General features: G+C 35.7%; 1 protein-coding gene across 6 annotated transcripts in view; it reads right to left on the bottom strand.

Moving 5' to 3' along the window:
• Positions 1–561: 561 nt before the first annotated feature.
• stumps (DBB domain-containing protein stumps) overlaps positions 562–14238 on the bottom strand; it is a 197867-nt gene continuing 184190 nt past the window's right edge. For all 6 annotated transcript variants that reach the window (XM_081729528.1, XM_081729527.1, XM_081729529.1 and 3 more), the window contains 5 exons: positions 11351–11445; positions 10449–10637; positions 7479–7563; positions 4865–5122; positions 562–948 (listed from right to left, as the gene is read on the bottom strand). In XM_081729528.1, coding sequence (XP_081585654.1) covers positions 929–948; positions 4865–5122; positions 7479–7563; positions 10449–10637; positions 11351–11445 — 647 coding nt within the window. In that variant the 3' untranslated portion in view covers positions 562–928. The remainder of the gene's footprint in view (positions 949–4864; positions 5123–7478; positions 7564–10448; positions 10638–11350; positions 11446–14238) is intronic.

Below are 14238 nucleotides of genomic sequence, written 5' to 3'. Positions count from 1 at the left end.
AAGATCAGCATAGTTAAATTTACTATGCTGACCTATTTGAATACTACATTCATAAATCATCATGAAGACTGTTTCCAACAAGAAATAATTATTTTAAAAAATATAGTTACGTTAAATTTTGCCACCCCGTGCAAATACACGTGTTGCACATATGGTAGAGCCGGCCCTGATTTATAGTCTTACACTATTGTCAGTGGCGTACGCAAGGAGGGAATTTTGGGTTTTAATCTCCTTGAGCAAAATAGTATGAAAATATAAACATTCATTATGTTAAGATATCCAAAAATACAAAAATCAAGAGCGGCCTGAAAGAATATGAGAATGAGCGCTTAAATCCCCCTTAATGAAACTGCCCCTGACTATTATAATTTATATTATTTTAATAAAAAAATCAACAAGTGTGTCTCGATGTCGCACTCACAGAGTAAAGTGTGTCATCAGTAAAAAAAAAAAAAAAAAAAAAAAAAAAAAAAAAAAAAAAAAAAACTGCACCGAAGTCTTTAGTTACTTTTGATAGATACATTAACTTTACAATCAGGAAACAATAAGCACTTCAGCAAATTGTATAAATATATTTCGTTTATTCATCAAACGTTAGATATTTATTTATACATAAATATACTTGTATTGAAACACTTTTCTTGATGTATGCTGTCCTTCTTTCTGTCTTTCATCCATCCACTAATAACATTAGCATCTTCCAAAAAAACACATTTCTTAATGGTTTCTTCTCTTTTATCTACACAGGTGATCTTACGTCAACAAATTTACACTGTCATCAATCAATAATATATTTATATATCTTTCGAAATGTCACTTGTTCTTACGTGTTGAAGTTGCGTTTATTTCCACAAATAAAAAGTATTCTTCGTCTAAAAATTGAAACACTTTCACATAATATTTGGTTTTCACTTCTTGTTTGTTATAATCATGGTCTTTTCGGAACACCTGCAAAAGAATAAACAAATGTCAATATTAACATAAATTCCATAGCTATTACAATGCTGTATTCTCCTAATTAAGCTAATTAAACTATTATTTTCGCTACCGACGAAAATGAGCAATGGTATACAAAGACACGTGCTGTATTTAAGATAATAAAATCATCCTTCAAATTAATTCCCATCATAAATTGTTGTATGCCCCTTATAAATGCCTTAGTGTTACTATATGCAGTGGTGGAACTAGCCCGGGGCCGGGGGAGCATAGGCCCCCACTTTTTTGAGTGACAACAATAATTGAATTTATTATTTATATATTTTTGAAAGTATACAGTAAACTCATGATATATTTATCATAGTTTGGGTTCTGGGTGGCTTTCTCAGTTTTTACCTTCTAGATACGCCACTGACTATATGTGTCCTCTTTTTGTTTAATTAGCTATTTTAGTTAGAAGAAAATTTGAATATTTGATTGCAAACAGCAAATCTTATGTAATACACAAAGACAATTCGTTTTTAGACTTTAATAAAGTTTTCGAGACTGTAGTTCAGACGATAAGTTGACTACATTGCAAAAATGCTAGACAGGGGCTCCGAAATATAAGAAGCTGCCAACATAACTGCGTAGTGTATCTGTAAATTTGAATCTGTAGATAGAACTTTTCAGGTTATCTGTAAATTGGAAACTGGTAATGGAATTGTTTTGTGTATTTATACATTGATAATTGGCGATAAGAAGTGTTTATCGTATCTGTAAATTGGAAAATGGGGATAGAATTGTTCACCATATCTATAGCTTGATAATTAACTCTAGAAATGATCAGAGTATCTGTAAATTGATGACAGGTGATAGAACTCTTCAGCGCATCTGTTAATTAGAAACTATGTTAACCATATGTTATCTAACACTTTAGAACATCGAAAAGGCGATTCCTCATTATTATTTTAAATTGACGAAAGACTGAGAAGGTAGGTACAAAAAGTTCAAACTATGCTATGCATAATTATGGGAAGTCGTATTGAAAGTCCGTCCATAAGAAATAACGAGAAATAATTTGTTGAAATGGATTTACATTCCAAGGGTAGGCTCCATCTCAGTCCTTACTCTTCTGTTGAAAGCGGAAATCGCAGGCCTTTGGTGTACGTGGTTCTAGGTTTCATTCCCGGTGGCAGATATTAAAACATGAACGTATTACTGTGGTTCGATTTTCACTTTAACTGTACGGGCATGTTTCATATAGCCTCGGTGCTGAAATGAGACGCTGAACTTCAACAAGGAAACGGAATTTTTTAAATTTAACCACTTCTGGTTTCAATATCGAATCCCCATACAGCAAAAATTGCAAGAATAGCGGCAGGTTTTTTTGATATGGATTCTGTGATCCCAAGAAAAGACTTTATCTCCACTTTCTTTTTTATTGAAACCCGATGTGGTTTATCTTTCACTTCAGATTTCATCACTAGATCTGTATGGTGTGGAAATTACCCTAGTTTTATATTGTAAAACGAAACTCGTTTGTTTAAATATTGGCTTGTGCTAGTATTTTGTTTAACAAAATATTATTCTGGATGAGTAGCTTTATGCTGCAAAGAAAATACTGACTTTTGTAAACACCTCTTCAAAAGATAACAGCACATGTAAAGCAAGACCGGAATAAGCCAAATTATAAGAAACGTATGTTAATGTTAGACTATGGGATGGAAATAAGTGTTAGAAAATCAAAAAACATGGTCACTGGCGTCTCTGGCATGTAAAATTTGGAGGATGGGACATCAAAGAAAGTGATTTAAATGGTACTACCTAGCCCAACCTGTTTATTAACTTCGATTCTTTTTGTTACCTTTCTGCTTACCTTCACGGACCCCCTAAGGTATATCAAGAACTCGATTACAATCGTAGAGACCGCTGTGGGTCAGTGGTAGAGCGTTCACCTCTGGTGCATGGGGTCCCGGGTTCGATCCCAGTCCCCGCCAAGTGAACTTTGTGGTGGACAAACACCGTGTGCATAGGTTTCCTCGGGGTTCTCCCTTTCCTCCCACTTTCTTCATTCCACCATTTCATTCATTACTCATCATCATCGTCTCTTTTAGCCTCACCGGCATAACTGTGGGACGTAAAACTCAAAGATTTCATTTCATTTCATTTTTCGATTACAAGCGTTTCACAGCCTAAATATAATTATTATTATTTATATGATATTCTGTCGTTAGTAAATAAATTAAATTAGAATAAAATATTGAATATTTTGTACTTCAAAATATTGGGGGGACGCGTCCCCCTTGTCCCCCCTGCCAGAGACGCCCGTGACCATGGTGATTGGAATGACAGGGGTCAGTGTCAAATATGGAAGTAGGAGTGGAGAAAATAGAACAGGCGACCAGTTTTAGATACCTGGGTAGTATTACTAGTGATGATATGAAGTGTGAAGGTGAAATAAAAACAAGGATAGGAATGCGAAGGAAGCCTTTAGGAGGAAGAAACTACTATTTTGTGGGACCTTGAATAAAGAATTGAGAAAAAGACTGATAAAATGCTTCGTGTAGAATATTGTACTGTATGGGACAGAAATATTACGCAAAAATGTTGAAAAACGACTGGAAGTTTTCAAAATGTGAGTGTGGAGAAGAATGGAGAGAATTAGTTGTGTAGAGCAGAAAACGAAGAAAGAGTCTTAGAAATGGTGGAGAAGAAAAGAATTTTAGATGTAACTGAAAAAAGGAAGAGAAACTGGTGGGAATATTGACTGATAAGGGGCCCTATTATCAGGATCATGTTAGACGGTATGGTAGCAGGAAAGAGAGAAGGGGACGAAAGAGACTACAGTTGATGGATGGCATCAAATCAGAAAAATCATACATGAAGACGAAGAGGTTAGCTGAAGGCTATGGAGCATGGGAACTATTCAGTTGCGGCAAGTGATCTACCAACAATAGCAGAATACCTATGATAGAGCTCCTCCGTGGCTAAGCGGTTAGCGTACGCGCCTTTGGCGTGGGAGACCCGGGTTCGATTCCCGGTGGGAGCTCATGTGGTTCGGATTCCACGTTAATCAGTAGGTCCACGTCTTCTATAGCCTCGCTGCTAAACGGGACGTTAAACTCAAACTCAACTCAATCAATACCTATGATGATGATGATGATGATGCGTTAATGTATAGTCTGTCATGTATACAAGCATTCTAATTGCGTATTGCGTCTAATTTAATTACTTACTAAGCTTGATTAGTTCATCCTAGGATGAATTTTAATCCAATCAAGTTTTATTAAAAGATATAGATAAAGATTTCACATCTAAATTCACCTGAAAATACTTTATTGAACGGAAAATGGCGACTTCGTCTCTAATTATCGGCTAAATTTCAAATTAGCCTTAAAACAGAATTGGAACGGTGAAGTTACGAATTGAAGCTTCATCTATCCTAAAATACGCCCCGCCAAAATACTTAAGACGGTTAGGTTAGGGATTAGATTTGTGGGCCTTTCGACATCTATGGCCATGTTAGCCCCTCACATATGAGGGATAACGTCTCTCGGTGAACACACTATTCGAGGAAAGGGAAGGAAGGAAGCAGCTTGGAACCTATATGTTAGGTACCATCGCGACATTTGCCTAGTGTGGATGAGAAAACCCCAGGAAAACCTTACTCAGGATGTCTGACCTGAAAAAGCCTTTTGGACCAAGTGTCCTCACCGAATACTTCAGACGAAATCACAAACATTCGGCGCTTTTATAATTTCCTATAGGAATTTCGGGTCAGTTTTAGGGTGAAATTATTCTTGTTACATAAGACTTCATATGTTTAAAGCTGATTTACATTTATGTTATTTACCAATTTAGTTTTTGTTATGAAAGTAATGAAGATAATGTATTTTTATTTATTTATTTTTTTGAGCAAACGTCAAAGTACAAATATAATACTAACCTCTGGGAGGTATTGGAGGGGGCGGTACAGCCTCAGAAGCACCAATGTTGACGTAATCTGGAAGATCGCTTGTGTCTATGGGAGGAGTTGACGTACTGTTGCTGTTCTCTTGAGGTCCAATATTTACGTAATCCCTCTGAGGATCTTCTTTTCCAGGAAGCGGAGAGCTTTGTATATCCAAATACAAATTATCAGGTTCACCAGCTTTTGGAGTTTGAGGTTCACTCGAGATTTTCACAGGCTGAACGCTGGTGTTGGCTTCAAATTTAAAAAATAAATAAAAAAACAGAAATTAAGTTCCAAGGTTCATTTTGATGTATTAAAAGAGCTTAATTAAAAGAAGTCACTGTCTTAGAAAACTATGTGGCCTGATTCATAAGAAGACTCTTTTGTCGTTATATAGATAGATATAGATATATAGATATACAGGGTGTAACATAAATGTCAAATAGCACTAGACGTCCACACGTTAGCATGATTGCTCACACCAAAACGTTCCTAAACGTGAGGCAGATTCCAATTCGTTTTCGAAAGACAAGGCACCTAAGTGTGAAGTCAATTAACGACGCACAATAGAAAATAGCGGTTCATAGATCACAACTTTTGCATGAAAGTCTTATTGTGTCGTTACAAATGAATGCACATAAGAATAACTTACATAAAAGAAACAAAGTAATGTAATTGGATAGCAATGTTGCCCACTTCGTGTGGAAGTCTAGTGCTATTTGAAAACAGAACACTTAGTACCAGGTTGGCAACACTGACAACCCAATACCTTCAAATGTCGATTAATTTCATTCTCTATGTTAGTATAAATGTATTTGTACAGGAATAATTCCACTTGATTATATCATTCCTGTAATATTGAACACTTCCATTTACTTTCTCATAGTGAGCCGTTGGATTGACTCGACATTTGAACACCCTGTATATATATATATATATAACGGTTATTCGAAAAGTATCTGTCCTGCATTATATCGTCACGAAAGAGATTTCAACCAAATGAAAAAAAAAAATCTAATATACGTGGACGAATGTTTCCTTTCAGAACTATAATATGCAAAAAATCAAGTTTGGAAGCTCTCTAGATTGCTATTGTACCTCCATCTAAATATCCATCTATCCTCAAATGTTCGTTTTTATTTGTTCCTTATCACTTTGAATATGTGTAATTTGTTGAAACCATTGCTACCTACTCGCATGTCAATATTATATCCTTAAATTATTAATTTGTCCATAAGCAAATAGTTGAAAGCTTCACAGCTACTTTGTTGTTTTTTAATATTTCTTTCTTTTCTTCTGACTTCTTTCCTTTCCCATATCTGATGAAGTATTTAGCGAAAGTGCTTATGGTGTATATTTTTAGTGTAAGAGTCTGACATACTAAAAACAATTCAAAATTTATCATTTTTCTTTTGTTTATTTTTCATAAGTGAAAGGAGATAATGAAATGCAACTTACCACAATCATAGATAATGTTATTCTACAACAGAATTTTCAATATTGCCATCCACACAAATTACAATGGTGCCAGAATAACATTTCTACCAAAATGGAAGTTAAGCCAGCGACTAGAGGAACGAACTCAACTCCATTTGATTACGTATCATATTGTTTTGGTATCCTGTGAATTACTTTTTAAATAACGTTATTATTTAATTTCAATACATGTATGTTAAAACTATTTTGTTTATTACAAACTAAATACAACTATTATTCAAAAAGTAGTTTACAGGATACCAAAACAACATGATACGTAATTAAATGCAGTTGAGTTCGTTCCTCTACTCGCTGCCTTAACTTAGATTTTGGGGGGAAATATTATTCTGGCAACATTTTAATTTCTATGGTTGGCAACACTGAAAATCCTTCAGGCTCATATTTTCTGTTGTAGAGTAACATTATCTATGATTGTGGTAAGTAATAATTATCTCCTTTTACTTATGAAACACAAGCAAAAGGAAAATGGTAAATTTTGTATCGTTTTAGTACGTCGGGCTCATAACTCTTTCCAGTCCCATATCTGATGAAGTATTTAACGAAAGTGCTTATGGTGCATATTTTTAATATTAGGTGATTAATTATTTTCATTATTCAGGGTATTAATTAAATATACCGACAAGCTTTAAAAGTTAGTTCTCAGATTAAAACAAGACGAATAATTCATGTGCGGGGAAAAGTGCAGTTTTGGAGATAGGGCCGTCCAAAGCGTGAAAAAATACATCACGCGTTATTTCGTATTCCAGGAATCGTGAAGCGAAGCTGGCAGTTGCTAACACTTCCGATCTTCTGCCGACGCATACCGTGTTCACTGCTGTCAGAGCTTACTTCTTTCGTACTTTGGATCCACTTTTAAGACCGTGCATATGTGGGAAATCTATTGGAAGCATGTCTGGAAATTATGCTCTCTGAGCACCATTGCACATTGCTGAATATGAATTGACCTTTGGACGATTCTAGCTCTGAAATTATGCACTTTTCTCGACAGGTCCGTGTAAAATTTTATTCTTATTTTGATTTCAGAAATCATTTCTTAAGGTTTGTTAGTATAATTCACTAACACTCCGTGTATACATAATACAGAACTATTTAGATTCCATTTGATACTCACATGCCTCTGGAAAAGTGACATAATATGCCTCATCTACAGCTTCTGGAGTTAAGTCTGGCCGAGGAACTGGCAACGGTGGCCGAATCTAAAGTATGAAAATAACATACTTTATTTTAACTTGTGTTCGTCAAATGGAAGAGAGTTTGGAATCAGGAATGAACATGCTACAAGATAATCTATCCTTAAGTTATGATCTAGATACACTTTGATTGATATTGATTGATAACAGATTTCATTAAATCTTTATAAATCTATGCATAATTTATATATATTACATAACCACTCTATATTATGTTTGGCTATGGATAAACAGAATGGAAAGGTCTTATAAACCTCTGCAAGAAGAAGAGAGAATTCCATATTCCCATGTATTAGTTACTGTCAAAATTAAGAGAAGAATTAATTTGTCCTGCCATTTTCATACCCTGTGAAGTATAGCTGTCAAAAAAAGTATAATGCTAAAACGTATGATCTTCAGAAAACAATTAATATTTAACTTTTATTTTATTTCAACTGTTTATTCTCATTAAACACAAGAAAATTCAAACACACTAGCTACATTTATGAAATGATTTATGTATTAAAATACTAGGTTTGTAAATGTTAGTGATCAAGAAAACTTTATATGTTTGTGGACGTTTATATGTTTGTCGCCAATTCTTTCGACAATGATATCTCGGAAACCACAATCTTTAAAAAGATGCCGTTTTTACTAATCGATTGCAAATTTTGTGTAGATTGTTCAGTTCTAATTGAATATTTTTTAAAATGGTCGTTATTTCTGTATTACATTTTTTAAGGGTACATTGGAACTACTGATTTTTTTTAAAAAAAAAGTCATATCCTACGAGTTATACATTCCAACATCACATATTTGTATATGGGTTAGCATATCTCTCCGGCGTTTGTTTTATGACCAAATGATGCTGAAAAATGAATGATAACCATTTTCTCCAGTCTAAGGTCAATCTTTATTGTTCAGAGTATTTTGCCCAACGAATACCATATATCACTGACATTATAATTAATAGTTGAATTGAGTTGATTCTGAGTTTAACGTTTCCTTTCAGCAACGAGGCTATATGGGGCGGGACCAACTGATTAACGTGGAATCCGAACCATATAAGCACCCACCGGGAATCGAACCCGAGTCTCCGACGCCAAAGGCGCGTACGCTAACCGCTTAGCCACGAAGGAGCTCATTATAATTAATTGTGTGTGTAATGTATTTGCTTATTACATACTCCATGCAAGAAGAAAGAAAACACTGATCATAAATGAATTAGGAATTCCAACCGGAAGTAGGATCAAATCTTGTAAACGATGCGAGATATTGAAAAAATCTCCCCTTTATGATTCACTTGCCGATTTTCATCAAGACGTTCTTCTCTTGTGTCTGTAAAGGGACATGTACAGATGTTGTGACGAATGACAAGGAGATTCATGCTCATATGTGAATGATGCGCTGTGTAGAGAGCCCAGATTCAGCTGGTTACTTCAAAAATAAGAGGAATTAGAGAACTTCATGTAAAGTGATTTAAGATATTAATCTAGATAGTTATACAGTGTAGCTTCTTTAAAAAAAAAAAAAAAAAAAAAAAAAAAAAAAAAAAAAAAAAAAAACTCGGGTATTTTTGAATGTTAATTTTTTACATTTGTTTAAATCGTGTACGTAAAACAATTTATGCTGGAAGAACATTGATTTGAAATACTAACACAGAGGTTTTGAAAAGTTAGCTTAACTGTTGATGATTACAGATAGAGAATTCTAGCTTTTGTATAGGCACACAGAATTCAATATTCTTCTGGAATCCATTTCGCACTAACCTCTGATATATTGAATATACACATAATTTGATATATTGAAGGAAAATATATTTTACGGGAATTTTGTAACGTTGGATACATTCAGTGTGAAAAACATTTATTTTAAATTTTTCATTTTGGACATAATTTGTTGTTCAACCTAGACATTTCGATTACTTTTCCATTGTGTTCTCATGCGGTAAGTTGTTTTGGAGCACAGCGTCCCATTTAAGTACCGTGAGATTATATGAGAGTTGGTTTACGATTAACAATAGCTTCAACCGGGAATTGTACCAGGCTGTCCTGAAATAAAGGAGGCTAAGCATTAACCACTAAATAGCCCTAATAGATTTTTTTTTTTTTTTTTTTTTTTTTTTTGTTCACGGGTATTCTTTCTCAAAAGTACGAAGAGAAGTCAAAAAGTAAAGGGACTTACACACTTTTTCGCACTAGAGTTTGGTATCCAGCTTGTATTAGTGTGGTCTGCAACAATTCTATGCAACATGTCACTTTTATTCCCGCGTTTGTCGTTGGAGTGTAGCAGACCGTTAAAAATGGCAGCTCCATTGTCCATCTGTCCACCTGCGGAAATTATTCGATGAATGCAAGCGCAGTATGGTGACAGCTGTTTATCGCGAAGCAAGATTTACGAATGGATAGAGCGCTTCAAACAGGAAAGAACTTCTTTATGTGACGAGGAAAGATCAGGAAGGCCATCGACGTCAACGACTGAGGACAATTTAAAGGTCGTTGGGGGTATGGTAAGACAGTCCGCCATACAATCTAGACCTGGCTCCAAGCTATTTTCATATGTTTGGACGATTGAAGGAAGCGCTCAGGGGAAGAAGATTTGCAACCGATGCAGAAGTCATTGATGCGGTGCAAAATTGGTTATAGGTACAACCGAAAAACTTTTTTTCCCGGAGGGAATCAAAAAACCTATAAAACGTTGGGAAAAGTGCGTTGAAGTGCAGAGAGATTATGTAGAAAAATAATGTGTATTTCAGTTTTTATCATTAGAATAAATGTATCTTTTCTCAAAAGTCCCTTTACGTTTTGACTTCTCCTCGTAATAGGCTTGTTGTTCTCAAGAGAAAACCAAATGTCATAAAATCAACAGGACACTACAGAAAAATGAGTAATAAAATGTTGAAGATGGCATACCTCAGAAGTATTCCCAACAGGTGAAGAATCTGCCAACTTTTCTATATGAGGTGAAATGGTAATCTGCTTTGGACGGAAGACGGGTCTTGGTGCTGGGGGCACTTCATACGAGCGAATTCCTCTCTCTGCATTGATATCGAGTGGTGTAGATGCTGGTAAATGGCAGTAGTCCCTTAAGCAATTGGAATTCTGAAAAAAGGAAAAAAAAAAATCAAATACAGCTGTGAAACCAATTTACACTAGAAACAATTAACAATGAGATACAGCCAGAGCCATTACATTAGCATTAGTCTGAAAGGATTGAGAAAAAAGAATAACGGTTGCACCGTTTGAAGTGAATTTTTGAACACTTGGATCGAGCTGGATTTCACCATTCCATTTCGATTGAAACACGCATCCTAACGGCGGTGGAGGGAGGGTGTTCATATATACCTTCCACAAAGCATTTCCTCTATGTGAAGAACAGGTGTTCAGCTAATGACCCTATGGATTTTATGCATGCTGTTCGAAAGTTTAGTTTGAACAGTTGGAAAGTATGACTCTAAGCTTTCGCAAATACAGACGGATTCTAGGAGTTGCTTTTTATATTATGTATACGAGGGTCATCTAGAAAGTAAAGAACGTTTTGTCATGGTTAAATAAAAGATATCAGCACAAAATTTATTTACAAAGCCAAAGGACCTTGCTCTACTTTTCTATATAATCGCCATTGTTGTCAAAACACAAGTTGGGGGATATACTAAGGACCACGAAACGTATGAAATTTGATTTTTCCATCCCCCACCCATTCCCATTTCCATCACTTGAATGACCTCTTGAAAATAGAAACAGAGAAATTTCCTGAAATAAATTCACATACTTAAGAATACCACAAACTTTAAAGGGAAATTTTAAATGAATACCTTTTTCTCCTCAGAGTCGGAGTGGGTTCCGCTGTCTCCGAAACTGGTTCCACTACACATACTCACGGTGCTCATTCTCTCAGAGGACGAAGAGCCTGCAATAAACAAGAGACAAACTATTGAAACAAAACAGATTCAACCATTACAGTAAGATAACTGAATATATGTTCATAATTTTTGGTGTGGCAGTAGCACACATCAGGTCTTTCGGTGCTTTTTATCATGTTTCTTTGGTTATTAGATTATCATTATCTGAGATAAATGATCACAAAGAGTCCATTGAACACGAATGAAATATGGAGCCAAAATAATTATTCGTTTACATTATTACTGTATACAGAGTGAATCATTAATCCTGAAACACTGTTATACTTGTAAACTAGTTCTCCCAGTTGGTTTAGTGACTAGCGTATGTGTCTTTGGTACACGTGGTCCCGGGTTCGTTCCTGTTCAGATCACACAAGAAAGTTAATTTCAAAATAATTCTCTTTTATCAATTATCTGTCTCCTTTATCACAAAGGGCGTAATTATTGAACTTTAAACTAAAAACATTCATTTTATTTTTATTTTTAAACATAAATAAGAAGCCCTGAGCTTTGTGGGATGCAAATATCAACAGCGGAACATGTTTGACATATTCTAAAACACCACCATATTAAAAGAATTGCCAAGCCAAAGTAAAGTTGTAGTTTTTCAAATAGCACTACGTCACAATATTACATATTTTAGATCTACTTATTAAACGAAAACTTCCCAGTACCATACTTATTATTTAGTGTTGGGAATGAAGAACGCTACAATATTACAGCATTCAAGTTATGGAGAGGCCTCTACATCAGTAATAACGCAAGTGAGACGGACGTGTAATGTACCTAGATATATCCAGGGCCGTAACTTGTGTGTGTGTGTGGGGGGGGGGGGGGGGGGTTGGGAGCTCCCAGCCGTGGAGGGTGGCCCACTTAAAAACAAAACTTTCTTACTCCATATACGATACGAACATGAAGTTATAAAGGAAGCATCAAACAAATTCACTACATTACATAAACAAAATAGTACACAAAAGGTAAATAAAAGAAAAATGAGTCGTCGCGTGGGCCCATTTTAGTAAAAAATGTCTACTATTAGGGGCCTTAGAAATAATCGTATGTTGGAGATTTGTCAATATTGTCCCCTTAATTAATTTGTCATTTATGGAACAGGTCCAGGGACCTAACCAACGGCCCCGCAGACCTTGACGTGCAGAAGGGTCACAGGCTTCAGGGTCCAAAGAGTAAGAGTAAGATGAAAAGAGGGGGCCCAAGAATTAGAAAAACAACTTTTCTAGGGGGCCCAAATACGCGTATTAATGCTTGCCCCCCCCCCCCCAGGAAAAATCTAAGTTACGGCGCTTTGTATATCTTAGTATTGAATGATAAAATAATAACAGGAACAAAGTTACAAGGAACTGAAAAACTTTTTCCCACCGATAAGTAACAAATCTAATCACGTAGATAGTTTTCGCTACATGTAAAGATCACAGTGCTGTTTACAGCAATATGATAAGGTCTGTTCCGGAAACATTGTAGCGTGATGGAACTACGCGCGTGACACGCGATAAAGCGAAGTGAAACCAGTTTGAGTGTGCAAATAGATGGTAGATTGAGTCTCGTTTGCAGAGTGTGAAGTCGTGTTTGTGTAGTGCTTAAGGTGGAAATGGGCAAGCGAAGTGGACAGAAGAACGCAAAAAGAATCTGCCATTTCTTTCAAAATGTGTTTAACAGAGATCGGAAAGTGACGTATAGCTATTTCATCAGTGAAGGAATTGCTCGAAATATTGTATGAAGGTTTGAGTATACTTGCAGCGCCAAATACAAGAAGGCACCAGGTCGTCAGGTGCGGGTGATGAACCAACAAGTAGTGAAAAAAGTTGAATCGGAACTTTTGAAGAATCCCGGTGTGCCTGTCCGCGAATTGGCCCGAGAATTAAAGTTACCGCCCACTACCATATACAAAATTAAAAAAGAGAAATTGGGCTTCTAAAGGAAAAGTAGCTCCAGAGTATAGGGAAGAACAACAGATCGGTGCACAAAGAAACTGCCTCAAAATAGCTGAAAAAAATAATCGAGTGTCATTGAAAATACTGGTGATTGACGACGAGTTGTACTGTCCTCTCGACCCTAATGATATTGTGGGACGTAAGTACTATTCATGTTGAGATAAAACTCAGATTAGCGACAAATTCAAATTCAAGGCCAAGGTGAAGTTTCCCAAGAAACACCTGATATGGCAAGCAATGGACGCTGAGAGAAGGGTTTCGACACCTTACATTTCGACGACCACAATGACCGCAGACATTTATCTTAATGAATGCATTAAGAAGAGATTGCTTCCTTTTATTAACGGTCGCAATGTCCTTTTCTGGCCGGACATAGCAACATGTCACTATGCTACTACCTGGAAGCAAAAAAACATCGACTTTTTTGAAAAAAAAAAATAGAAAAGACTAAAACCTACGAAAAATCTAACCTTCTTCACGACATTTGGACGCGAAACTCTAAGAAAGTGGCCCAGCAGAGTGGCAAGATTCTTATGGTGAATGTAAGAAAAAGCTTCTGAAAGTGAGAAGAGAAAGAGTTTATGGTCTACTAAAATAGTTCTCCATAATGTTAAAGGATAATACTAATGAGAGTAAATATTACTTTTGGCTTTCGTTTACAATTTTTCTTTTCAGTTCCTTCCATATGCATAATACAATGTTTCCGGAACATACCTTATTTCAAACCCGTTTCGGAGATAAGAAAAATATAGGTGGAGATTGCTATACTGCTTAAAATGACAAATTGTGGGACATTTTTATAATGATTGTAGTTTCTTTTGCTCTGTAACATTATAGCAACAATTTTTAGTA

This window comes from Thermobia domestica, chromosome 10 (genome assembly GCF_964235325.1).
Source record: "Thermobia domestica chromosome 10, izTheDome1.hap1.1, whole genome shotgun sequence".
NCBI classification, from domain to species: Eukaryota; Metazoa; Arthropoda; class Insecta; order Zygentoma; family Lepismatidae; genus Thermobia; species Thermobia domestica.
Note: the sequence above shows the minus strand (reverse complement) of the source record. Positions and strands in the feature narration are given on the sequence as shown.